The following is a 27,970-nucleotide window of genomic DNA, read 5'->3' on the forward strand; positions in this document are numbered from 1 at the left end:
ACATCCTCTAAGGGGGGGGGGGGGGGCAGGAGCGGGGAGGCGGAGGGGAGGGGCTGGGGCGGAGGGGAAGGGCTGGGGTGGAGGGGAGGGGCTGGAGTCGGAGGGGAGGGGCTGGAGTCGGAGGGGAGGGGCTGGAGTCGGAGGGGAGGGGCTGGAGTCGGAGGGGAGGAGGATGCAAATCCAAAACCAAATCAAAGAGGGATTCTGTATGAAATTGGGCTCATGGGCCAAACAGCCTTGTCTTGCTATGGTCATTAAATTCGTATACTTGCAATATTTATGATTAGATATATTGAGAAAAACATCTCTAATCTGGTGGTTACTGGACATACAAAAATCTGGTGCAGAATAAGAGTTCACAAAAAAACTGTGCTAACCATGAGTATGGAATCTAGTTCAATTTAACAACCACAATATCAGCACTTCACGTGTTCTCACCTTGGCATCATATCGGTCAGCTGCTGAGAGCAATAAAAACGCATTCTCCACAGTAATACCTCTCTTAATTATCTCCTGGCACAGTTTCTTCACCTTGTTTTCACAGTAAGAAGTAGCCAGATCCAGGAGCCCTGTGAAAAATACATCTAAGTGTGACTGCAAGGTGTAAAAACCTGTGTAAAAGGGTGTAAAAATTAAACTCAAGCAAAAATACTACTTTAAAAAGTCAATGGAAGAGAACCTCTCAGGTTGTACATTAATTGTCGCTTCCACAAGTCACACAATTCATGCAATCAGCAAACTAAACAGAAATCATAACACGCATTCATACCAACACATGAAAGAGGCGATACCGACAAAACCTTTGGGTGTGATAACAAAGAGTACAAATCGAAGAACGATGAACAGGGAGATATAAATGGAGAGCAAACAATAAAAAGCATGACAAATTAAAATGACATTTTACAATGCAATGTGTTTGACATCATGCAGCACAGGATTTGATTCTCGGCACTGTGCTACAAAAACCTGTACAAATATTGGAGAGCGTAAGCAGAAGAACAACTAAAATAATCCCAAATTTGGGAAAAAATAGAAAAGTTCGATCCCTGAAGTGTAAAGAGGCAACAGTTAATGGCAAAGATCCTGAGATATATATACATTTTCAAAAACTGGTTAGAAAGGGTAAATGCAGGCCATTGATGTAGGAAAGGTAAGAGGGCATGAACTTTAATTAGTGACAAGTATATTTAAAAGCAATGAAGTGGGTGCAGTCAGCACAGGTGGCATCTGACATTTTCATTCTGATTACGTCACTGAGGGGCAGCACTCAGATGAGAAGTAGGAAGGGGCCAAGGATGGGTCCTTGGAACACCAAAGGTAAAGGTGTAGGAGCAGGAAGAGAAGCCAAAGCTAGAGAATCTCTTGCAATGACTGGATAGATAATGGAACCAGGCAAAGGGCAGTCACAAGCAGCTGGGCACTCGAGGAGCGGCATTGGAGTGGGACAGTCTCAACAACCATGTCAAAGGCTGCAGGCAAGTCAAGAAGGATCAGCAGGGACAGTGCACCATGTTCACAATGGATGTAACTTATGGCTTTAATTAGAGTTGCTTCAGTGCTGTAGCAGGGATGGAAACTGATGGCTGAGGCTCAAACATAAAGTTGCAGGAAAAATGGGCATGGGTTTGAGAGGTGACAACATGTACAAGGACTTTGGAGAGGAAAGGGTGATGGGTCAGTAATTTACAGGAAATTCTTTAAACAAAGAATGATAAATGTCAGCAATAATCTGTTAAGCAGCGGACTGAGCATGAAAACATTAATGCAGTTGGGTAACAGACTTCAAGAATCAGGGTACGAGGCATCAGCTTGGGTCAGTTGTTAATATGAAAGTTGTGGCTCTAAATCAAAAGATTGCGGGTTCAAGCCTCACGATACAATTGGTGCGTATATTCCAGGCTGACAATTCAATGTAGTACTGAGGATGTACAGTATTGCTGTCTTTTTGGCTAACACATAAAGGCCCTGTATAACTGTTCAGATGGGGGTAAAAGAGAGCAGAGTATCATCCAATAATCTGATCATCAATTATGCAGTCACCAGAGCTACCAAAAATCAGAATAACTGGCCATTTCTTTCATTTGATATGTATTTGGGACATTGCTGTGTACAAAGGCAGGAACACAGGAACAGAAGAATGAGGGCAGGTGGGAGGGAGCGGGGAGGGTAGGAGGGTGGGAGGTAGGAAGGCAGAGGGAGGAAGGCGGGAGCAGGGAGGGGGGAGGGAGAGAGAGGGAGGTGGGAGGGGGAGAGAGGGAGCTGGGAGGAGGAGGGAGGGAGCTGGGAGGAGGAGGGAGGGAGCTGGGAGGAGGAGGGAGGGAGCTGGGACGAGGAGGGAGGGAGCTGGGAGGAGGAGGGAGGGAGCTGGGAGGAGGAGGGAGGGAGCTGGGACAGAGGGAGGGAGCGGGGACAGAGGGAGGGAGTGGGGACAGAGGGAGGGAGCGGGGACAGAGGGAGGGAGCGGAGAGAGAGGGAGGGAGCGGAGAGAGAGGGAGGGAGCGGAGAGAGAGGGAGGGAGCGGAGAGAGAGGGAGGGAGCGGAGAGAGAGGGAGGGAGGGAGGGAGCGAGGAGAGGGAGGGAGGGAGCGAGGAGAGAGGGAGGGAGCAGGGGGGCAGGGAGTGGGGAGGGAGGAGGGAGGGAAGGGGTAGAGCGGGAGGGATGGGGGGGAGAGGGAGGGAGGGAGGGAGGGATTGGGGAGAGAGGGAGGGAAAGGGAGGGAGGGAGGGAGGGGGTGGGGAGAGAGGGAGGGAGGGAGGGGGGAGGGGGGAGAGGGGAGGGAGGGAGAGGGGGTAGGGAGGGAACAGGGAGAAAAGGGGAGGGAGCAGGGAGAGGGGAGGGAGAGAGGGAGAGGGGGAGGGGGAGGGAGGGAGGGAGAGGGGGAGGGGGAGGGAGGGAACAGGGAGGGAGTGGGGAGAAAAGGGAGGGAAGGATCGGGAGGGAGCGAGCAAATGGGGAGAGAAGGGAGGGATGGAGGGAGGGAGTGGGGAGGGGGAGAGATGGATGGAGGGAAGGGAGAGAGGGGAGGGAGGGAGCAGGGAGATGGGAGGGAGGGACAGAGCGGGGAGAGGGGAGGGAGAGAGCGGGGAGGGAGGGAGGGAGGGAGCAGGGAAGGAGGGAACAGGGAGAGAGGGAGTGGGGAGAAAAGGGAGGGAAGGAGTGGGAGGGAGCGAGTGGGGAGAGAAGGGAGGGATGGAGGGAGGGAGCGAGGGGGAGGGGTGAAGAGGTGAGGGAGGGAACTGGGAGCCGTGAAGGAGGGGGCCGGGAGAGGGGAGGGGGAACAGGGAGAGGGGAAGGAGCGGGGTGAGGGGAAGGAGGGATGGAGAGAGGGAGGGAATGGGGACCAAGGGTGGAGGGGGCAGGGAGAGGGAAGTAGGGAAGTAGGGAGTGGGGAGGGGGAGGGAGGGAGGGCGGGCGAGGAAGGGGGAAGCGAGGGTGGGTGGGAGGGAAGGAGCGGGGGAGAGATGGGGAGCGGGGATGGGACGAGGAGGGGGAGGGAGGGAGTGGGGTTGGGAGGGAGAGAGTAAGGGGGTAGGGTGGGAGGGCACAGGGAGAGGGTAGGGAGGGGGGAGAGGGAACGTGTTTTTTGAATAACACATTAAGGCCCTGTATAACTGTTCAGATGGAGGTAAAGTATCCAATAATCTGATCATCAGTTTTGCAGTCGCCAAAACTACCAAAAAGCAGCTCAACGGCCATACCTTTCTGTTCATAAGTATTTGGGACCTTGACGTAGGAGCAACGGAACAGAAGATCAAGGATAGGCTATTCAGCCACATCGCAGCTGATCTGCGAACTCACTCCAAATACCCATCTTTGCCCCATATCCCTTGATATCTTTGGCTAATAAAAATTTATCTCTGACTTAATACGAACGACCAATCTAGCATAAAATGCATTTGCAGAACAGAATTCCAAACTTTTACCATCCTTTGCATGTGGAAGTGTTTCTTAACATCACTCCTAAAAGGTCTGGCTCTAAGACATATAAGACATTACTAAATAGCTGAGATCCCCAAGACATCCTTGCAGAATACTACCCATCGCACCCTGCCAATTAGAGTACCCACCCACTATCGCTACTGTCTGTCTCCTGCCATTCATCCAATTTCCTCATCAGGTCAATAACTTGCCTTCTAATTCCATGAGCTTCAAATTTCGGCACAGTCTCATAAGGAATTTTACTGAATGCTTTCTGGAAGTCCATATAAATAACATCCATAGACCGTTCCCTGTCCAATACTTTGATCACCTCTAAATAAATATTCAGTCAGCTTTTTCAGGCATGACCAACCTTTTATAAATCCATGTTGGCTCTCTCTAATCAACTGAAAATGTCTTCAGTCACTTAAAGACTCTAGTAATTTCCTGACAGCCTAGATGCTAGGCTGACTGATCTATAATTTCCTGGTTTCCTTCTCTCACCTTTCTTAAATATTCGAGTGCCATGTACAATTTTCCAATCTAAAGGGATGGTTCTTGATTGAGGGAACTTTGAAAGATTATAGTTAGGGCATCTGCAGTGTTCTCACCTACTTCCTTTAATGCCCAAGGATGGGAACATCTGGTCCTGGGGGATTTGTCACTCTCTAGAACCATTATTTTCTTCATATTTTTCTTATCCTATTCCTTTACGTCTTTTGATAATAAAAGAAAGATGTGTCAGAAGGAGTTGCCACACCAGGATTCATTGTGCAGATTTAGTGACCTTCTATTAGAACACAATCCAGTGGGAATAAGAAAAGACAGACTGCCAGAAATTCAAATTATATTCTCTATATCCCAATAAATATGGCAGCTTTGAGGAGTTAATTATCTATTGAAATAATTATTTTAGTAACAAATTTGTTACTGGACCAAAATAAAATGCAGGTTCAAGAGAGAAGTCAGTTAGTTTACAAACCAAATTAAAACATTTCAGATTTTTTGTCAGTGTGCAATCACGAAGCTCTGATTCACTATCATCAGGTGAGCAGTGATATCAGTCCACAGCTTCAAAGCAGGCCTGCTCACAATTTATCTGAGCTTTTTGCACAAATTGTCAACCTTAGGCAACAGATTATTTTTTTTCTATACATTACCCGAGAAAAAATAGCCTTTCTGCATCCATTTGGGAAATTCTGCACTCCATGGCAGCACAGTCGTCTCTACATCCTGCTCAAGGGGCTTGAACAAAAAAAGCTGACACTCCAGTGCAGTACTGAAGGAGTACGACACTGTCAGAGGTTCTGTCTTTGAAACCTTGACGGAATTGGATTTGACTGACACATTGATGTGATCCTTGTGGGTGCAATTGAAAAATTAATCTTCCCCTTGGACACTTACTGTTGGTAACTGAAAATGATGTGCCATGACGCACTCCTGAAGCAATTACTGAAAACTACCAGGAACCAAAAAAAGAGGAAGGTAATGGATCAGTCTGCTACAGAAATTGTTGAAAGAAAGATCTCTGTCTTTGCTGTACCAAGGAACAGAACATAGCAAGCAAATAAAAAAAGTCGGCAATTATGCTGTTCTTCACGAGACTTGTCAGTACAAAGAGAGGCTAATGACATTACGGTACCTATTGCATCCTCGGGAGGTAGGTTGACAGAGTCTGTGTACAAATATTCTAGAAAGGCACGGTACACAGGGTAGCTAAACTGGTCAATCTCAATCACCTCTTTTTCATCTTCACTCCAGTAGGATTGAAACATAGTTCGAAAATGTTCACATCTAGGGGTAAGAAAGGAAATAGCATTGGCAGTAGAACTGTCTTGAATTCCTATAAAGCATTGGCATATGAAATTTTAAAGCAGTACCTGATTTTTAGAACAGCTTTATGAACATGGATGAATTTTCCTTCCACACAGAACTTTAAATCTGACATTTCCAAGCTGTCAAACTCCTTGTGCAGAGACTGAGCTACAGTCAGATGATCATCCTGCTCTATAGAAAGTGAAAATGAAGTGATAAAGGCAAGACAATAACAAAAATACCTGGAAAAACTCAGCAGGTCTGGCAGCATCTGTGGAGAGGAACACAGTTAACGTTTCGAGTCTCCATGACTCTTCAACAGAACTAAGGAAAAATAGAAAAAGGGTGAAAAATAAGCTGGTTTAAAGGGTGGGGGGGAGACAAGAAGAGCTGGATAGAGGGCCAGTGATAAGTGGAGATAACCAAAAGATGTCACAGACAAAAGGACAAAGAGGTGTTGAAGGTGGTGATATTATCTAAAGGAATGTGCTAATTAAGGATAGAAAGCAGGAGAAGCAAGGTACAGATAGCCCTAGTGGGGGTGGGGTGAAGGAATCGAAAAAGGCTAAAAGGTAGAGACAAAACAATGGATGGAAATACATTTAAAAATAATAGGTGGAAAAAGAAAAATCTATATAAATTATTGGAAAAAACAAAAAAGAGAAGGAAAATCAGAAAGGGGGTGAGGATAGAGGAGAGAGTTCATGATCTAAAATTGTTGAACTCAATATTCAGTCCGGAAGGCTGTAAAGTGCCTAATTGGAAAATGAAGTGCTGTTCCTCCAGTTTGCATTGAGCTTCACTGGAACAATGCAGCAAGCCAAGGACGGACATGTGGGCATGAGAGCAGGGTGGAGTGTTGAAATGGCAAGCGACAGGGAGATCTGGGTAGTGCTTGCGGACAGACTGAAGGTGTTCTGCAAAGCGGTCACCCAGCCTGATAAAGGCAAGTGCTAGCAACACCACAGATGCCCTGACAAAATAAGTTGTGCCATCGAAAGGATCAATCTGGGGACATGCTACTTATTTTGGAGTTTCCAATTGTACTAAAAATTCATCTGAAAAAATTATATTGCATGGAGACAGGGGAAAGGGAACATATTTAACAAGTGTAAACAATTGCAGGAAAAAATTGAGGCACAGAAATCTGAAAACTAATTGTTACTGTCTTGATTTCAATTATATTAGTAACACAATCAATATAGATAAGAAAGGTCAATAACCATTGGACACAGATTTAAGACCTTTGGCAAAAGAATCAGGGTGGGAAAGATGAGATCATTTTAATGCAAGTTTTTAAAAATTAATTTAAGGGATGTGGGCATCGCTGGCTAGGCCAGCATTTATTGCCCATCCCAGCATTTATTGCCCATCCCTAGTTGCCCTTGAAAAGGTGGTAGTAAGCTGCCTTCTTGAACCAGTGAAGTCCATGTGCTGTAGGTACACCCACAGTGCTGTTAGGAAGGGAGTTCCAGGATTTTGACCCAGCGACAGTGAAGGAACGGCGATATATTTCCAAGTCAGGATGGTGAGTGGCTTGGAGGGGAACTTCCAAGTGGTAGTGTTCCCATGTATCTGTTGCTCGTGTCCTTCTAGGTGGCAGTGATCGTGGATCTGGAAGGTGCTGTCTAAGAAGCTTTGGTGAGTTTCTGCAATGCATCTTGTAGATGGTACACACTGCTGCCACTGTTCATCGATGGTGGAGGGAGTGAATGTTTGTGGAGGGGGTCACAATCAAACAGGCTGCTTTGTCCTAGATGGTGTCAAGCTTCTTGAGTGTTGATGGAGCTGCACTCATCCAGGCAAGTGGAGTATATTCCATCATACTCCTGACTTGTGCCTTGTAGATGGTGGGTAGGCTTTGGGGAGTCAGGAGATGAGTTACTCGCTGCAGGATTCCTAGCCTCTTAACTGCTCTTGTAGCCACAGCATTTATATGGCTAGTCCAGCTCAGTTTCTGGTCAATGGTAACCCCCCCCAGGATGTTGATAGTGGGGGATTCAGAGATGGCAATGCCATTGAATGTCAAGGGGTAATGGTTAGATTTTCTCTTGTTGGAGATGGTCATTGCCTGACACTTGCAACTTGTCAGCCCAAGCCTGGACATTGACTAGGTCTTGCTGCATTTAGACATGGACTGTGATCTGGAGTGCACCACCTGAAAGTATGGTGGAAGCAGATTCAATCCCAACTTTCAAAAGGTATTTGGATTTATATTTAAAAAGGAAAATGCTGGGCTATGGTAAGCATAAGGGTGAAACGGGACTAATTAGATAACTCTTTCAAATAACCAGCACAGGGACAATGCGATGATTCAGCTCCTCCAGTACTACAAGATTCCGTGATCTAATTATCTATTGAAATAATTATTTTAGTAACAAATTTGTTACTGGACCAAAATAAAATGCAGGTTCAAGAAAGAAGTCAGTTAGTTTACAAATCAAATTAAAACATTTCAGATTTTTTTGTCAGTGTGCATTCACTAAGCTCTGATCATCTTACCTATGGACAAGAGGCGCCACGTAACTGCTGGCAAGGCAAAGCAGGCAAACACATCATCCGTACAGGAGAAGTGAGTGAGACGTGGAGAGGTGACTGATTGGCCACGGCAATGGCCCCACATGTACACCTGACCACTCTGGGTCTTAGCAGCTGAGGTGTGAGTGGAATGGCAGGCGGCAATCTCCACAATCCTACAGACAGAGAGCACAGAAAAGAGGTGAGAGGGCAGGTGATAAAGTACAAAATGTTCCAGGCAAAAGTTTTCTCCTGGATTAGTAGGTGCTTATGATTGAGCTGATGCCACTTTGCCACATTCCTCTCAGCATGCAGCTTAATTATACCTTCAATTTAAAAAAGAGGATCAGTAGATTGGTCGACTCTTTTACATTGTTCTAAGTAATGCTGATATCCTTGGTTGAAGAACTGCCAAAAATCTAAATTTACTTTCAGTGCTCCGTCAAGGTAGTGAACGGATGGTCAATCCAAGATCACAATGCATTCGCTGGCAACGAATGGGACAAACGGAAGTAAGGGACCGGAAAGATGGACACAATTCATCTTATCCAGATACCATCTTCCATGTCAGGGTACGAGGGACACTCTTCCATTTTTCAGAGGGTGAGAAGACAGGAAATAAGCGCACACAACAAACAGTGCAAGAGAAACAAAAGCAAAACACTGCAGATGCTGGAAATCTGAAATAAAAACAGAAAATGCTTGTAAAACTCAGCAGGTCTGGCAGCATCTGTGGAGAGAGAAAGAGAATTAACATTTCAGGTTGAAGATCTTTCATTAAAACAATCTCAAAAGAGTGAAAAATGCCTGGGGCGTTTCCACCTGAAAAATACTTTAAGCAAGTTAGCCCACCATGGCAAATATAGCTAGGCATGTCCAACTGATGAGAATTAGATGAGATGAGGAGATTAAAATATGTACATTTTAATTGGTACAGATTGCATCTAAATTAAGTTTCGCTTGTTAGGCATGAACTCATTGAAGAGAAGTTATCACTTTCTGCAGAATGCCCAGATTAATACAATTCTGCTATAAGTGATCACTAATAACACTGGCTTCTGAAGGACAAGGTTGGATTAGGCAAGAATAGACTTCCCAATCCAGAAGTATGAAAGCAATTTCATCTCCCATTAATTTTCTTTGTTTCCTTTTATAAGCAGTAGAAACACCCTAACTAAAGATTAAAACATAAAAGCAAGAAGTACACTGCAAGTAAGGAGACCAAAACTGTAACACAGTACTCTAGATGTAGTCTCACCAACACCCTGTACAACTGAGGCAAAACATGCCTACTTTCATAAATAAAAACAGAAAATGCTAGAAAAAGTTAGCAGGTCTGGCAGCATCTGTGGGGAGAGAAAGAGTTAATATTTTGATGCCAATATCAATCTTCTTTGGAACCTGTGCTGAAGACATCATATGGGACTCAAAACATTAACTGTTTCTCTCCCCACAGATGCTGCCAGGCCAGATGAGTTTTTCCAGCATTTACTGTTTTTATTTCAGATCTCCAGCATATGCAGTATTTTGCTTTTATTTTGCTTTTATCCCTACTTTTTTTCTTCCGTTCCCCTTGCAATGAGATTCCATTTGCCGCCATCACCATTTTCTGGAACTGCATACTAACTTTGTGTGATTCGTGTACCAGGACACCCAGATCCCTCTGTACTGCACATTCTTTAGTCTTCTCTCCATTTAAATAATATACTGGTTTTCTACTCTTCCTGCCAAAGTGGACAAGCTCACATTTTCCCACATTATGCTGCATCTGGCAAATTTTTGTCCACTCACTTAACTTTCCTCTGTCCCTTTGCAGACTCCTTATGTCCTCTTCATGACTTACTTTCCTACTTCTGTGTCATCAGCAAATTTAACAACCATACATTCGATCCCTTCATCCAAGTCATTGATATAAATTATAAATAGTTAAGGCCCCAGCACTGATCCCTGTGGCACTCCACTTGTCACATCTTGCCAACCCAAAAAGACCCATTTATGCGTATTCTGTTTCCTTTCAGCTAACCATACCTCTGTCCATGCTAGCATGTTACCACCCCCCACCCCCCCAATCACATCATGAGCTCTTATTTTGCGTGGTAATCTTTGATCTTGTCAAATTCCTTCTGGAAATCTATGTGCAGCACATCCACAGGTCCCCTGTTATCCAAGTTGCTTAATACTTCCTCAAAGAACTCCAATAAATTGGTCAAACATGGTTTCCTTTCACAAAACCATATTGACTCTGCCTGATTGTATTGAGATTTTCTAAGTGTCCTGCTATCTCTCTCTTCAGGTATCATTCCCCAAGAGGGCACTGGCAACAATGGTTAACCCTGTTAACCTTGCTCTAGAAACATTGGTCATCTTCATTGGTGGTACATTAATCCAGTTTGCGAGGCATTTTGGAAAGAACATTCTTTGTCGATCTCTATCTTTTTTCCCATCGATCTTTTCCATCAGACTCAGACTTTCTAAACCATGATTTCTTATTAGCTATCCAAGAAATTCCAGCTGCCTCTTCCTGATCTTGGCCAGCAGAGTTCTTTTGGTCTCAGGTTTTAGTAGCACCTGTTCATTGGTATTGTGAACTGTCCAAGATATTTTCATTATTCACCTTAAAAACCACCACTCTGCAGCCTCAATTCTTCTCTGCATTGCTTCACTGATCATCCAACATTCGCTTCTTTATGATAACTGGGTGTGATGTAGCATTCCTAGATTCTCAGCTTTGTTTTCATGGCTAATTTTAAGTTGCTCATAACCTTTTTAATGTTTTGAAATGTAGCTTCGGTTATTCTAACCTTTGTCTTATTTCTCGATCACACTTTCTGTCCGATGTTAACATACTTGCTCACTAACAAAATTTGTCTGCCAGCGTGACCTTTTCATTCTTCCCTGTGATCTTACATTCTGGTATAACATTCTTTTTGGACACTACTAGGCATTTTGTTTCCTTATAATTTATGCTCAACCCTTTCTTCTCACTTTGACTCAACACTCTTGCTGATGTGGCACAAACAGACATACTTGAGTATTGCTGAAAAAAGAGACATGTCTAAGCTTTTCGTCTTGCCCTCATTGGGACACTTGCAAGCATACCAATATAACAATTGGTTGTCAGCGTTTGATATGATCCAACATTTCCAAGCTTCCTTTCCTTCCTATATGTCATGAACCCTTGAATATTCAGGTCCAGTCTTTGTCATCCTGCAGCCATGTCTCTGTAATGGCTATCAGGTCATACATTTTTTTTCTATTTGTGCTTTCAATTCATCTGTTTTGTTACGAATGCTACATGCGTTCCGATATAGAGCCTTTAGTCCTGCCTTTTTACTATTTTTGTAGCCTCTAGCCTTATCTGCTGGTGCACGCAGTATGTACAGTCTGTCCCTTCCTGTCATGCTCTGATCACCATTTCCCTTATTCCTATCTTGCTCTTTTGTCTTGTCTTCTTTATTTAATTTATCACATCTTCCCAAACTTGATCCCTTTCCCCCAATATTTAGTTTAAAGCCTAGTTATATAACTCACCAGAACACTCGTCCCATCATGGTTCAGATGAAAGCTATCCCAACGGTACAGCTCCCACTTTCCCAAGACTGGTGCCAGTGCCTCATGAATCAAAATTCATTTCACCAACACCAATCCTTGAGCCACGCATTTAAATCTCTAATCTGATTTATCCTGTGCCAATTTGTCCGTAGCTCAGGTAGTAATCCAGAGATTATTACCTTTGAGATTCTGCTTTTTAATTTAGTCTTTAGCTGCTCATACTCCCTAAGCAGAACCTTTTTTCTACCTGTATCGTTGGTACCTACAACCAATGGATCCTCCCCCTCCCACTGCACGTTCCTCTCCAGCCCAAAGCAGATATCCTGAACACCCTGGCACTGGGCAGGCAACACAGTCGTCTGGACTCCCACCCTCGGCTGCAGAGAACTTTGTATATCCCCTTAACTACACTGTCTCCAACTACCACTACATTCCTATTAACTCCCCCTACTTGAATGGCTTCCTGTATCATAGCACCATGGTCAGTTTGCTCATCCTCCCTGCAGCCACTGGTTTCATCTACACAGGCTGCAAGAACCTCGAACCTGTTGGACAACTGTAATGGCTGAAGCTCCTCCACTTCTACCTTCTGGGCCCCCATACCTACTTCACTTGCAGTCACAGCATCCTGTCCCTGACCAAATCAGAAGACCTTAACCGAAAGGTTGTGACTGCATCCTGGTACGAAATGTCCAGATATTTTCCCCCATGCAGTGCCTCCCCACCCATGCATCAGTGTCAGCAGCTTTACCTCCAGCTCAATGACTATATGGTTCTCTATTGTGTTATCTTAAGTCATTAATAAATTTAATAAACAGTTGAGGACCCAGCACAGATTCTCATGGGACACCACTAACCATATCCTTCCAATTCAAGTGCAAATCCATTATCCCTACTCCCGGGTTTCCACCACCTAACCAGTTTCCAAACCAGACCAATAATTTGCCCTCAATTTCATGTGCATTAATATTATGGGGAGCCTTCTCAAATGCCTTCTACAAGCCCATATAATGTACATTCATAGGCATTCTTCTGTCTACTATGTTAGTTACATCCTCCAAAAATCCAATGAGGTTCATCGAACATGACCTATCCATTACAAACCCAGTTGACTCTGTCTAATCAGCTCAAATTTCTCCAAGCGCCAAGTCAAGATGCTGTTATTTATGGATTTCAATAACTCTGCCATGTTAGACCAACATGTCCACAATGTCCTGCTTTCTCTCTCACCTTTCTTAAATAAAGGGGTTACATTTGCAATCTTATAATTTAGAGGATCAATTCCAGAATTGAAAGAGCTTTGGAAGATTATGGCTTAAGCGATTTTTTTTTGTATGTAAAGCAGCATGTTTTTCTTTAGTTGTTCATGCGGCGTGGGCATCGCTGGCTAAGTCAGCATTTATTTTGCATCCCTAATTGTCCTTGAGAAAGTGGTGGTGAGCCTCCTTCTTGAACTGCTGCAGTCCACATGGTGTACGAACACCCACAGTGCTGTTAGGGAGGGGCTTCCAGGATTTTGACTCAGCAACATGAAGGAATGGTGGTTTCGTTCCAAGTCAGGATGGTGTATGACTTGGAGGGGAACTTCTGGTGGTGGTGTTCCCACGTAGCTGCTGTCCTTGTCCTTCTTGGTGGTAGAGGCCATGGGTTTGGAAGGTGCTGTTGCAGAAGCCTTGATGAGTTACCACACTGCATCTTGTAGATGGTACACACTGCTGCTACGGTGCGTCGGTGGTGGAGGGAATGGATGTTTAAGGTGGTGGATGGGGTGCCAATCAAGTGGCCTGCTTTGTCCTGGATGGTGTGTTGCTGAAGCTGCACTTATCCAGGCAAGTTGGGAGCCATCACACTCCTGACATGTACCTTGCAAATGGTGGACAGACTGGGGAATCAGGAGGTGAGTTACTCACTGCAGAATTCCCAGCCTCTCACCTGCTCTTGTAGCCACAGTATTTATACAGCTGGTCCAGTTCAGTTTCTGGTCAATGGTAACCCCAGGATATTGATAGTGGGGGCTTCAGTGATGGTAATGTCATTGAATGCCATGGGGAGATGGTTGGATTCCCTCCTGTTGGAGCTGGACATTGCTCCTTGTGTAGTGTGACTGTTGTTTACCAACCAAAGTCTGAATATTGTGCAGGTCTTGCTGCATATGGACACAGACAGCTTCAGTTTCTGAGGAGTCGCGAATGGTGCTGTAAACTGTACAATCATCTGCAAACATCCCCATTTCTGACATTTTGGTGGAGGGAAGGTCATTGATGAAACAGCTGAAAATGGTCAGGCTTAGGACACTACCCTGAGGAACTCTTGCAGTGATGTCCTGGGACTGAGATGATTGATCCCAACAACCACAACCATTTTCCCTTGTGCTAGGTATGACTCCAACCACTGGAGAGTTTTCCCCCTGATTCCCATTGAACCCAGTTTTGCTAGGGCTCCTTGATGCTACACTTGATCAAATGCTGCCGTCAAGGGCAGTACCTCTCACCTCACCTCCTGAGTTCAGCACTTTTGTCCATGTTTGGACCAAGGCTGTAATGAGGGCAGGAGCTGAGTAATTTTCCACATTGCCAGGTAGATACCAGTGCTGTGGCTGTACTAGAACAGCTTGGTTAGGGGCGTGCCTAGTTCTGAAGCACAAGTCTGCAGTACTTAACCAGAAAGTTGTAAGGGCCCATAGCCTTTGCAGTATCCAGTGCTTTCAGCCGTTTGTTGCAATTACATGGAGTGAATCGAATTGGCTGAAAAAAAGTCATACGCAATTGAAACGTTAACTCTGTCTTTCTCTCCACAGATGCTGTCAGGCCTGCTGAGTTTTTACACCAATTTTTGTTTTTGTGTTGTGGCTGAAGAATGGGATCTGTGATGCTGGAGACCTCTGGAGGAGTTCAAGATAGTTCAGCCGCTTAGCACTTCTGGCTGAAAATGGGTGCAAATGCTTCAGCTTTGTCTTTTGCACTGCTGTGCTGGGCTCTGCCATCATTGAGGATGGTATTCTCCTCATCCTCTGAGTTATTTAACTGTCCACCACCGTTCACGGCTGGATGTAGCAGGACTGCAGAGCTTAGGTCTGATCCATTTGTTGTGGGGTCACTTAGGTCTGTCTATCCTATGCTGCTTCTACTGTTTGGTATTGCAAGTGGTCATGTGTTGCAGCTTCACCAGGTTGACACATCATTTTTAGTTATTCCTGGTACTGCTCCTGGCATGCCCTCCTGAACTCTTCATTGAACCGGGGTTGATTTCCTGGCTTGATGATAATGGTAGAGTGGGGGATATGCCAAGCCATGTGGTTGAGTACAATTCTGATCTTGCTGATGGCCCACAGCGCCTCATGGATGCCCAGTCTTGAGATGCTAGAACTGTGTGAAATCTATCCCATTTAGCACGGTAGAGGGTATCCTCAATGTGAAAATGGGACTTCATCTCCACAAGGATGTGCAGTGGTCACTCCTACCAACATTGTTATGGACAGGTGCATCTGTGGCAGGCAGATTGGTGAAGTTGAGGTCAAGTAGATTTTTTTCCCTCTTACCACCTGCTGAAGACCCAGTCTAGCAGCTATGTCCTTTAGTACTCGGCCAGCTCAGTCAGTAGTGGCGCTAGTGAGCCACTCTTGGTGATAGACATTGAAGTCCCCCACCCAGAGTGCATTCTGCACCCGAGCCACCCTCAGTGGTAACCAGCAGCAGGTTTCCTTGCCCACGTTTGACCTGATGTCATTAGATTTCATGGGGTCCAGAGTGGATGTTGATGACTCCCAGGGCAACTCCCTCCTGACTGTATACCGCTGTGCCGCTACCTCTGGCGGGTATGTCCTGATGTTGGTGTCTGGGGCATTATCTGTAAGGTATTATTCCATGAGTCTGACTATGTCAGGCTGTTGCTTGACTAGTCTGTGGGAGAGCTCTCCCAATTTTGGCACAAGCCCCCAGATGTTAGTAAGAAGTGCTTTGCAGGATCGACAGGGTTGGGTGTGCCGCTTTTAGTTCCAGATTTTTAAGAATTGAATTTAAATTCCACCAACCGGGGCATTATCATTAAGCCACCGTCTTCCCTTGTTTGAAAGAATAAATATAGCATAACCTACCTCTTCAGTGTTTTCATTCTTCTAACAAATGCTAGTGAGAAAGGACAGTGTGGTGATACTGCACATCAGCCTGTTAGCTCTCACTGCCAGGGAATGGAACTGTTGTTTGCTCCCCACTTTACTCGAAGTTGAGTCGTTTTGAGCAGAGATTGCGGAATCTTGCCAGAGTGATAGTACTTAACATTCCTAGTAACTGGCTCCAGGAAATCAAACAGGTAACCCACAAATAAGGCATACACCTTCAATTAAAGCAACACTTTTTTTGACAAGAACAGTATAGGTGATGGACAGTTCACATTTATTGATCCCCACCTTGCTGATGACTGGCAATTCAAAAGGCATAACACCAGATACCAAACCATTTAACTCACTCTGATTTGCAGCTTGCTTGGTCAATTTTCTGGATACCATCCCACCCGTTGAGGAAGGCTGGAACTTAGTTACCTCACCACCTTTAAACACAGGCAGCTTTAAAATTCCCATGCTCAAGTTGAAAATTCTTCCACTGACCCACTACATCCCACCTCTCCAATTTCCTCCAGCTCTATATTCTGCTTTAAAAAATGTACGGAAAGTGGCAAGACGACATTTTAAAACAAGCACAGAGATATAATTTTAAAGTGAGCGTGGAAACGTCTTTTTAAAATGAACACAGAGGCGTAATTTTAAAACAAGTACAGTGAGGGGCGGAAACGTCACCTTTAAAAGGACGCAGAGGCGTCCCTTTAAAAAAGGACGCAGAGGCGTCCCTTTAAAAAAGGGCGCAGAGGCGTCCCTTTAAAAAAGGGCGCAGAGGCGTCCCTTTAAAAAAGGGCGCAGAGGCGTCCCTTTAAAAAAGGGCGCAGAGGCGTCCCTTTAAAAAAGGGCGCAGAGGCGTCCCTTTAAAAAAGGGCGCAGAGGCGTCCCTTTAAAAAAGGGCGCAGAGGCGTCCCTTTAAAAAAGGGCGCAGAGGCGTCCCTTTAAAAAAGGGCGCAGAGGCGTCCCTTTAAAAAAGGGCGCAGAGGCGTCCCTTTAAAAAAGGGCGCAGAGGCGTCCCTTTAAAAAAGGGCGCAGAGGCGTCCCTTTAAAAAAGGGCGCAGAGGCGTCCCTTTAAAAAAGGGCGCAGAGGCGTCCCTTTAAAAAAGGGCGCAGAGGCGTCCCTTTAAAAAAGGGCGCAGAGGCGTCCCTTTAAAAAAGGGCGCAGAGGCGTCCCTTTAAAAAAGGGCGCAGAGGCGTCCCTTTAAAAAAGGGCGCAGAGGCGTCCCTTTAAAAAAGGGCGCAGAGGCGTCCCTTTAAAAAAGGGCGCAGAGGCGTCCCTTTAAAAAAGGGCGCAGAGGCGTCCCTTTAAAAAAGGGCGCAGAGGCGTCCCTTTAAAAAAGGGCGCAGAGGCGTCCCTTTAAAAAAGGACGCAGAGGCGTCCCTTTAAAAAAGGACGCAGAGGCGTCCCTTTAAAAAAGGACGCAGAGGCGTCCCTTTAAAAAAGGACGCAGAGGCGTCCCTTTAAAAAAGGACGCAGAGGCGTCCCTTTAAAAAAGGACGCAGAGGCGTCCCTTTAAAAAAGGACGCAGAGGCGTCCCTTTAAAAAAGGACGCAGAGGCGTCCCTTTAAAAAAGGACGCAGAGGCGTCCCTTTAAAAAAGGACGCAGAGGCGTCCCTTTAAAAAAGGACGCAGAGGCGTCCCTTTAAAAAAGGACGCAGAGGCGTCCCTTTAAAAAAGGACGCAGAGGCGTCCCTTTAAAAAAGGACGCAGAGGCGTCCCTTTAAAAAAGGACGCAGAGGCGTCCCTTTAAAAAAGGACGCAGAGGCGTCCCTTTAAAAAAGGACGCAGAGGCGTCCCTTTAAAAAAGGACGCAGAGGCGTCCCTTTAAAAAAGGACGCAGAGGCGTCCCTTTAAAAAAGGACGCAGAGGCGTCCCTTTAAAAAAGGACGCAGAGGCGTCCCTTTAAAAAAGGACGCAGAGGCGTCCCTTTAAAAAAGGACGCAGAGGCGTCCCTTTAAAAAAGGACGCAGAGGCGTCCCTTTAAAAAAGGACGCAGAGGCGTCCCTTTAAAAAAGGACGCAGAGGCGTCCCTTTAAAAAAGGACGCAGAGGCGTCCCTTTAAAAAAGGACGCAGAGGCGTCCCTTTAAAAAAGGACGCAGAGGCGTCCCTTTAAAAAAGGACGCAGAGGCGTCCCTTTAAAAAAGGACGCAGAGGCGTCCCTTTAAAAAAGGACGCAGAGGCGTCCCTTTAAAAAAGGACGCAGAGGCGTCCCTTTAAAAAAGGACGCAGAGGCGTCCCTTTAAAAAAGGACGCAGAGGCGTCCCTTTAAAAAAGGACGCAGAGGCGTCCCTTTAAAAAAGGACGCAGAGGCGTCCCTTTAAAAAAGGACGCAGAGGCGTCCCTTTAAAAAAGGACGCAGAGGCGTCCCTTTAAAAAAGGACGCAGAGGCGTCCCTTTAAAAAAGGACGCAGAGGCGTCCCTTTAAAAAAGGACGCAGAGGCGTCCCTTTAAAAAAGGACGCAGAGGCGTCCCTTTAAAAAAGGACGCAGAGGCGTCCCTTTAAAAAAGGACGCAGAGGCGTCCCTTTAAAAAAGGACGCAGAGGCGTCCCTTTAAAAAAGGACGCAGAGGCGTCCCTTTAAAAAAGGACGCAGAGGCGTCCCTTTAAAAAAGGACGCAGAGGCGCCCCTTTAAAAAAGGACGCAGAGGCGCCACTTGAAAAAGGACGCAGAGGCGCCACTTGAAAAAGGACGCAGAGGCGCCACTTGAAAAAGGACGCAGAGGCGCCACTTGAAAAAGGACGCAGAGGCGCCACTTGAAAAAGGACGCAGAGGCGACAATTGAAAAAGGACGCAGAGGCGACAATTGAAAAAGGACGCAGAGGCGTCCCTTGAAAAAGAACGCAGAGGCGACAATTGAAAAAGGACGCAGAGGCGCCACTTGAAAAAGAACGCAGAGGCGTCCCTTGAAAAAGAACGCAGAGGCGTCCCTTGAAAAAGAACGCAGAGGCGACAATTGAAAAAGAACGCAGAGGAGCCACTTGAAAAAGAACGCAGAGGCGTCCCTTGAAAAAGAACGCAGAGGCGCCACTTGAAAAAGAACGCGGAGGCGTCACTTGAAAAAGAACGCAGAGGCGTCACTTGAAAAAGAACGCAGAGGCGTCACTTGAAAAAGAACGCAGAGGCGTCACTTGAAAAAGAACGCAGAGGCGTCACTTGAAAAAGAACGCAGAGGCGTCACTTGAAAAAGAACGCAGAGGCGTCACTTGAAAAAGAACGCAGAGGCGTCACTTGAAAAAGAACGCAGAGGCGTCACTTGAAAAAGAACGCAGAGGCGTCACTTGAAAAAGAACGCAGAGGCGTCACTTGAAAAAGAACGCAGAGGCGTCACTTGAAAAAGAACGCAGAGACGTCCCTTTAAAAAGAACGCAGAGACGTCACTTTAATAAGAACGTAGAGATATCACTTTTAAGAGGAGTGTGGCGATGTCACTTTAAAAAGCATGGAGATGTCACTTTAACAAGAACGCGGAGAAATCACTTTAAAACTTGGGCGGAGAGGTTACTTTAAAAACAGCACGGCGAGGAGGGAGACTTCATTTTAATAAGAATGCAGAGAGGGTGGAGATTTCAATTTAAAAAGATTGTGGTGAGCACTTGGTCTGTGCACTGAGCGTGTTCTGAGAAAAAAGTGTTCCTAACAGGGAAACAGGTAAGTGATTGGTTGGTGAGTATTGTTCTCATTTATCTTCTGAAACTTGGGTAACTTATTAGTAATTCTAAGGTTTTATTAGAAGTAGTAAGGTTTACTGGCAGCAATAACACCTATTAGTAATAGTGCTTATTATTGACCTGATGCCATGGGGTCCAGAGTCAATGTTCAGGACTCCCAGGACAACTCTTGACTCTTATACCCGTGTGCTATCATCTCTATTGGATCTGTCCTACCGGTGGGACAGGACATACCCAGGGATGGTGATGGTGATATCTGGGACATTGTCTATAAGGTATGATTCGGCAACAACTAGGCTGTTGCTTGATTGGTCTGCAGGACAGCTCTCCCAATTTTGGCACAAGCCCCCAAAGGAAGGAGTACTTTACAGGGTCAAGAGGGCTGGGCCAGTGCCTTGGTCAATGCTTGTCCATTTGGTTTCACTTCTTTTTTGTGGACTTTGTAGCGGTTTGATACAACTGAGTGGCCTGCTAGGCCATTTCAGAAGGCATTTAAGAGTCAACCACATTGCTGTGTCTCTGGAGGCACACATAGACCAGATCAGGTAAGGGTGGCATATTTCCTTTCCTAAAGGACATTAGTCAACCAGATGGGTTTATATGACAATTGACAATGGTTTCATGGTCACCATTAGACTAGATTTATTAATTGAATTTAAATTCCACCAGCTGCTGTGGTGGGATTTGAACCCATGTCCCCAGAGCATTAGCCTGGGCCTCTGGATTAGTAGCCCAGTGACATTACCAGTATGCCACTGCCTCCCATCTCCATTGTGCCAACTCTTTGAAATAGCTATCCAGTTCGTCCCAGATCTCCCCCACCCATCCATCTCTTCTCCATAGCTCTGAAAATTTTAGCTGTTCAAATAACTATTAAATTCCCTTTTGAAAATTGCTTTTGAATCTGTTTACACCATCTTTTCAGGCACACTTAACATTCTGCGTAAAATTATTTTTACTTACAACCCCACTTCAGGACTTTTGCCAGTATCTTTCGTGTTAAGCAGCAAAATGAAGTAAGTTTTCTGGACAGCCCTGGTACACACAGGCAGCTAATTATACAAAGTGAATTAACTGTTAGGCGCTAGCAAAAAGCAACATTACCTTTCTTTCTCCAAAGTGATCAGCACTGGTACCAGCTGGTTGATTTTACTCCCAATACCCAGCTGCCCAGTTGTATTAGCTCCCCACGTATACAACAAGCCCTCATCTGTTAGTGCGAGTGTGTGAGCGGAACCACAGGCAATCTGTAAGTAGAGTAACATCGATCAGCCACAATAAAACCTAAGAACAAATTCTCCAACTTATTGACTGAATTTAAACAGGGAATATTGAATCGATGCTCAGTACTAACTGGCTCCCCCTGTTCTGGGTTTGAGGGTCTATAAAAATTGTGTGCAAACTCAGCCCAACAGACTCTCACAAAGCAAATTGAAATTAATTGGTGAGTTATGAAGTTAGCTTTTCCAATATTTTAAATAGATTAGTATACAAATGACTACAATATACAACACCATCATTTATATTGCCCCTGCTATAATTGTGAGGTCTGCAGGATTATCTTTTTGGACTGTAACTTTTGATCTATAAGATTATTATAGTTTAGTACTGCAGCTTTAAATATATGGTGGATGAAAGGGTGTCACGTGACCTGTGCTGGTGTCTGACAGTAAGTCTGAGTGCTTTAGTTGTTAGAGATCAAATGGACTCAGATTGCTATATTGAGAGGAAGGTGCAAGGTATTTACTCTTGTAGACAATGAATGCAGAGCATACCATGAATAGACCTTGGTCAGGATTTTACATTCGGCATGTGGGGGCGGGCCCAACACACCAGAACCAACACACCAGAACATAAAATGGCGCTGTCGGGCATGCATCCCAACATCATCACGCAGTCTCGTGATGTTTCATTCAGCAGGCGCGTGCCGGAGTCAGCTGCGCGCCTGCCAATAATTAAAAGACCTATTAAGGCCATTAGCAATCTCATTAACCTGAAATTTATACTGCCCGTCTAACCTAGGCAGGTAAAAAGGCTAAGCAGCCTTTCCATTTTTTAGGAAACCTCATCCACGAATGGGGTGAGGTTTCCTAAACCTTTTACAAAGGGAATAAAAACTTTTTTGAAAAATAAAAACATGTCCCATCTCATGTGACAGAGTCACAGTCACGAGGGGACATCTTTCATTAAATTTTTTATGTTTTTAATAATTTCTTCAAAAAGCGCTTCAATCTCCCTGAGGCAGCTCTGTGCCTCAGGAAGATTGAAGCACTCTTTTGCGCACAAGCACAGAAGAGCATTGGGCCCAACTCTCCCTCCTCCACCCGCCTGCACAGGTAGCACGCTATTGCTCGCTATCCCTGGAGGGGCCTTAATTGGCCCGCCTGTGTGAAACCGCAGTGCCGAACCGATCACGGGCGGTGACAGCTCCTATTACCGTCCCCGCCTGCTCCCATCGAACCCACACCACACGGGAAAACTTCAGGCACTTAAGTCTTCCAAAGCCCAAAATAGGCATCATGTTGTAAACAGTGGTCATGTAAAATATCTATTTACTTCTAAGATAAAAGGAATTTTGGATCAAAAATAACTATTTATACTTAGATACAAGTTAATTTGTTTCCCATGCCATGGGGAAGAGGGTAGAGGAATCCATTTTGAGATCAAGTTACAGGCTTCCCTTTAAACCCAGACAGCAGTTGCAGTTTTGTCTTATGTGGTCTGCAGCCATCTGAGAGGTAGAGAAAGAAAAAGATAGAAGGAGCCAGGACCAAGCATTAAGCAGAGAAAATGCTGATTCTATTGTTCACCACTCAGAATGCAGGTAGGAGCTCATGCTCAGATTGAAGACTGAGTTTGTGAGGAGTGAAAGGAGGCTGGAAAATTTGCCTAGCTTGGAGCTAGAGGAAGAAACCTACACTGCAACCCTCACAGCAAGAGACAGTTCTGGGATTAAAGGTTATTCAGCTGGGAAATAAAAAAGCGGCAACCCATTGGAAGCTGGGAGCTTTTGTGAGCTGCTCGTGGTATGAACTGTAATTCCACGAGGAAACAACGTGATAAGTAAAAATGAACCATTTATTTCTATAGTTTAAAGTATAAGTTGCCTACAAAAGAAAATAGTGTTTAATCAGTAGCATTTTAGTCATTTGATACAGTAAGAGTTTTAAAACGTGAAATCTTGACACTTCATTCAATCAGCTGTTAACTGAAAGTTTGAATTTCTCTTTAAAAGTTAGCGGTCTCAACGGACATCATAACACACCTTTGACATAATGAAATGTGCCAAAGCGCTTCACAGGCACAATATAAAACAAAGTGTGACTCCAAGCCACAAAAGGAGATTAGGTCAGATGACCAAAAACTTGGTCAAAGAGGTGGGTTGAAAAAGTATCTCAAAGGAGGAAAGTGAGGTAGTGAGGTGGAGAGGTTATAGGGAGGGAATTCCAGAGCACGGGGCCTAGGCAACAGAAGACCTGGCCACCAATGGTGGAGCAATTATATCTGAGAATGCACAAGAGGCCAGAATTAGAGGAACACAGATATTTTGGAGGGTTGAGAGATTGGAGGAGATCACAGAGATAAGCAGGGCAAGGCCATGGAAAGATCCGAAAGCAGGATGAGAATTTTAAAATCATGATATTGCTTGACCAGGAGCCAATATAGGTCAGCAAGCAGGGGGGTGATGGGGAAGCAGACTTGCTGCCAGTTAAGACACAGGCAGTTGAGTTTTGGATGACCTCAAATTTATAGAGGATAGAATGTTGAAGACCAGGAGTGCATTGGAATAATCGCGTCTAGAGGTAATGAAGGCATGAATGGGGTTTTCAGTAAATGAGTTGAGACAAGGTCAAAGTGGAGCGATGCTACCGAGGTGGAAATAGGCAGGCATATTGATGGCACAAAAATGAATTTGAAAGCTCGTCGCAGGATCATATGTGATACCAAGGTAGCAAACAGACTGGTTTAATCTCAGGCTGTTGCCAAGGAGAGGGAGGGAGTCAGTAGCTAGGAAACAGAGCTTGGAGCGGGGTCCAAAAACAATGGCTTCAGGCTTACCAACATTTCATTGGAGGAAACTTCTATTCATCCTGTGCAGGATGTCAGATAAGAAGTCTGATGATTTAGCAACAATGCAGGAGTCGAGAGAGGTGGTGGTGAGGTACAGCTGGGTGTCCTTCAGTGTACATGTTAAAACTTAATACTTTGGATGAGGTCGCCAAGGGCAGCACATGGATGTGAAATAGGATGGAGCTAAGGATAGATCCTTGGGAACATTAGAGGCAACGGTGTGGGAGCAGGAAGAGAAGCCACTGCAAGTGATTCTCTGGCTATGATTAGATAGATAAGAATGGAACCAAGTGACAGCAATCCCACTCAGCTGGACAACAGTGGAGAGGTGTTGGGGGAGGATGGTGTGATCAATCATGTCAAAGGCTGTAGACAGATTGAGAAGGATTCAAGCTGGATTCAACGGCAAGGAGGCCAATTGATAGCTTGATTTTGCAACTTCTGGTGAGAGCCACTCAGCTGGTCTCTATAATCCCACAGAGAACATCAATATTAACATCTCTAATGGCCCTGGGTACAAACCAACACTGCAGCTTCAAATACACAGCAAATCAGGTCTCTACACCATCAGAAAACACCGAACAGTGGAACTCTGGGACTTTAATTCATCCTTATTTGCAAATGCTTCTGTTCAAATGAGATTTTTGATAGGTATGTAGGTACAAGCAGATTAAGTGCTCGCTTATTTTTTTCAGTAGCTGTAGTGGAAACTGTGCTCTGATAATGAAGATGCTCCAATATTTGACTTAATTTACCATTATAGATTAATGGAACAGCACTTCAAAATAAACCTTGGCATAATTTTCTGCTTAGCCCAAAATTAGCCCAAATGTAATTGAAATTCAGTCTGAGCAATGTTTCATTATAGAACTTGCTACAGCCTCTCTTTTAATGTGATAATTATGTACCAAAGTTGGTAATAAACATTCTGTCATGTTTCACACTAAGAAAACAGATTTTGAGCTGAGTAAAACATTTATCCAGCCCCAGGACATCGCTGCCGGAGTTCCTCAGAGTAGTGTCTTTGACCCAACCATCTTTAGCTGCTTCATCAATGACTTTCCCTCCATCCTAAGGTTAGAAGTGGGGATGTCCACTGATGGTTGCACAGTATTCAGTTCCGTTCACAGCTTCTTAGATAATGAAGCAGTCTGTACTCGCATGCAGTAAGACCTGGACAACATTCAGGCTTGGGCTGATAAGTGGCAAGTCAGATTAATGCCACACAAGTGCTGAGCAGTGATCAAATTGAAAAAATCTAACTAATTGAACAGCATGACCATCATTGAAATCTCTACCATCAACATCCTGTGGGGGGTTCCATTGACCCAAAACTTAACTGGTCCCATCACACAAATAGTGTGGCTACAAGAGCAAGTCAGAGGCTGTGAATTTTGCATGCATAACTTACATCCCAACTCCCCAAAGCTGTCCATCATCTACAAGGCATAAGTCAGGAGTGTAATGGAATACTCTCCACTTGCTTAGGTGAGTACAGCTCCAACGACTTTCAAGAAGCTTGACACCATCCAGGACAAAAAACTTGGTTAATTTGCACCAAGGTGGTGATTTGGCATCCAAATCCTGGAACTCGCTCCCTGATCAGGGTTAATCTTGCCAAACTCCTCCCTGTCCAACTCAACTCTCCTAGTGCTCACCCTGCGGATTCTCCCAGTGGATCAGCTCTCATCGCCCTTCTACGTATCTCCGTCCAGAATGTCCATGCACTTGTGAACAAAGACGTCACCATCATAAACTTATTATGGATAATTGCAGCAACATCATGGCCCTAACAGGAATGTGACTGAAAGCTAATGACACCTTCCCCCTAAATGAAGCCTCCCCACCGGGCTTTACCTTCCACCACCTGCCCCATCAAGACCATCTTGGTCACTCTTTGGCCTGACCCCCTACTCCTCTAGCACTTTCTCTTCCTTTGAGCATCTCACCTTGCTCTATTCCTCTCACCTCTCATTCAAAGTCCTTGTTTCTACTGTCCTCCCTAGTACAATAAAAATTTTCCCACTGATATATCTTCATTGCTTTCCCCTCCCTCAGCCTCTGCACCAAACAACTTCTCATCCTCAGTGTTTTCAACATCCATTTTAACTCATCATGCTCACTCTCCGAGTTCACTGCCCCTCTCCCTCCATGTAAACTCCCCAACCCATATTCACGGCCGACTCCTTGATACTGTCATCTTGTGATCCAGCCAGTCTCATCATATCAATCATAGGCAAATCCATCTCTGATCTCTTCCTTGAGTCATCTCCACCCACATATCCCTTCCACACCCCAAGCTTCCTCCTTCTGTATCCATCCCTGGAAAAGAAACTATCCTCAATTCACTCAACTGCACTTTCAAAATCCCAGCTACTTAGTCTTTGGCTCTGTATTTGCCACAATATTTCACTGATGTGAGCAATTACACCCTCCCCTCTGCCTTTGATGCCCCAGTCCCTAAAACCATTACTCTCTTTCGCTCTGGCTGCCCTGCCTGGTATGCGACTCCCTTAAATCTAAGGAATGCAGACTTGTAAAGATATGGTGTGAAACTGGTTTAGCCACTCACCATCAGATCTGGTTGGATCATATATAGCATTATCCAGTCCTGCTCTTGTCTGCTAAAATAAATCACTATTCTAAGGTCATCCTGGAAATCAAAGGTAACTGCTGCTTCTTTATTCTACTCCAAAATGTCTTCTTAAGCCTCTCTCCCCTCACATAAAAGTGTGAGGAGCTCATAGCCAACTTTGTCACTAAGATCAAAATATCTGATCAGCTTCCTCTGCCACTTTTCTCCTTTGCACCAGCCCATTGGGCCAAACTTCCTCTAAAGTGCCCCATCTGCCCTCGCACTGAACTTTCATCTTTCTCTAGTTTCTCTCCTAACTCTCCTCAAATCCTCTTCCAAGCTCATCTTGTCATCCACCTCCTGCTCCCTCCAGGTGCCATGGTGGGATTTGAACCCATGCCTCCAGAGCATTAGTCCAGCCCTCTGGATTACTAAGGTAAAAGCAAAATAGTGCGGACGCTGGAAATCTGAAACAAAAACAAAAATTGTTGGAAAAACTCTGCAGGTCTGACAGCATCTGTGGAGGGAAAGACAGAGTTAACGTTTCAAATTCATGTGACTCTTCTTCAGAACTAAAGAGAAGTAGAAATGTGGCTAAGTATATATTGTTTAAGGTGGGTGGGACAGGTGAAGCTGGATAGAAGGCCAGTGATAGGGAGAGGCAAAGGAGAGATTGCAAAAAATGTCATAAACAAAAGGTCGAAGGGGTGTTGATGGTGGTGATACTGGCTAAAGGAGGTGCTAATGGTGACATTGAGAGTAGAAAGCAGGATGAGTTAGTGACAGATGGCCCTAGTGGGGGTGGAGTGGAGGGAGGGGATGGTGTGGGAGAAAAGATTAAAATAGGCTAAAAGGTGGGGATAAAACAATGAACGGAAATAAATTTAAAAAATAATAATAGAAATAGGTGGGGAAAAAATATATATATAAAAAATTTAAAATAAATATTTGAAAAAAGGGGATCAAAAAGGGGTGAGGATGGAGGAGAGAGTTCATGATCCAAAGTTGTTGAACTCAATGTTAAGTCCAGAAGGCTGTAAAGTGCCTAATCAGAAGATGAGGTGCTGTTCCTCCAGCTTGCATTCAGCTTCACTGGAACATTGCAGCAGGCCAAGGACGGACATGTGGGCATGAGAGCAGGGAGGTTTTTGAAATGGCAAGCAGCAGTAAGGTCTGGGTCATGCTTGCGGACAGACCAAAGGTGTTCCGCAAAGCAATCATCCAGCCTGCGTGTGTTCTCTCCAATGTAGACCACCGTATTGGGAGCAGTGAATGTAGTAGACCAAATTGAGGGAAGTGCTAAGTAAAGCGCTGCTTCACTTGAAAGGAGTGTTTGGGCCCTTGGACAGTGAGGAGGGGCGAAATAAAGGGGCAGGTGTTGCACCTTCTGCGATTGTATGGGGAGGTGCCGTGGGAGGGGGTTGAGGTGTAGGGGGTGATGGAAGAGTGGACCAGGGTGTCCCAGAGGGAACGATCCCTGCGGAATGCCGACAGGGGGGTGAGGGGAAGTTGTGTTTGGTGGTGGCATCATGCTGGAGTAGGCGGAAATGGCAGAGAATGATCCTTTGAATGCGGAGGCTGGTGGGGTGAAAAGTGAGGATAAGGGGGACCCTATCATGGTTCTGGGAGGGAGAGGAAGGTGTGAGGGCAGAGGTGCGGGAGATGGGTCAGACACAGTTGAGGGCCCTGTCAACCACCGTGGGTGGGATATGTGGAACATTCTTTGCTCCAGTCCCACTC

General features: G+C 45.2%; 1 protein-coding gene across 5 annotated transcripts in view; it reads right to left on the reverse strand.

The window, feature by feature from the left end:
* rcbtb1 (regulator of chromosome condensation (RCC1) and BTB (POZ) domain containing protein 1) overlaps nucleotides 1–27,970 on the reverse strand; it is a 65,899-nt gene that overhangs the window by 9,865 nt on the left and 28,064 nt on the right. For 4 of the 5 annotated variants that reach the window (XM_041211285.1, XM_041211286.1, XM_041211288.1 and 1 more), the window contains 5 exons: nucleotides 20,689–20,831; nucleotides 8,236–8,426; nucleotides 5,799–5,925; nucleotides 5,561–5,712; nucleotides 439–569 (listed from right to left, as the gene is read on the reverse strand). In XM_041211285.1, the coding sequence (XP_041067219.1) occupies nucleotides 439–569; nucleotides 5,561–5,712; nucleotides 5,799–5,925; nucleotides 8,236–8,426; nucleotides 20,689–20,831 (744 nt within the window). Of the gene's footprint in view, nucleotides 1–438; nucleotides 570–4,529; nucleotides 4,635–5,560; nucleotides 5,713–5,798; nucleotides 5,926–8,235; nucleotides 8,427–20,688; nucleotides 20,832–27,970 lie in introns of all 5 variants that reach the window. The other variant, XR_005945852.1, reaches the window with a different exon arrangement.

The sequence above is a fragment of the Carcharodon carcharias genome, chromosome 18 (genome assembly GCF_017639515.1).
Source record: "Carcharodon carcharias isolate sCarCar2 chromosome 18, sCarCar2.pri, whole genome shotgun sequence".
NCBI lineage: Eukaryota > Metazoa > Chordata > Chondrichthyes > Lamniformes > Lamnidae > Carcharodon > Carcharodon carcharias.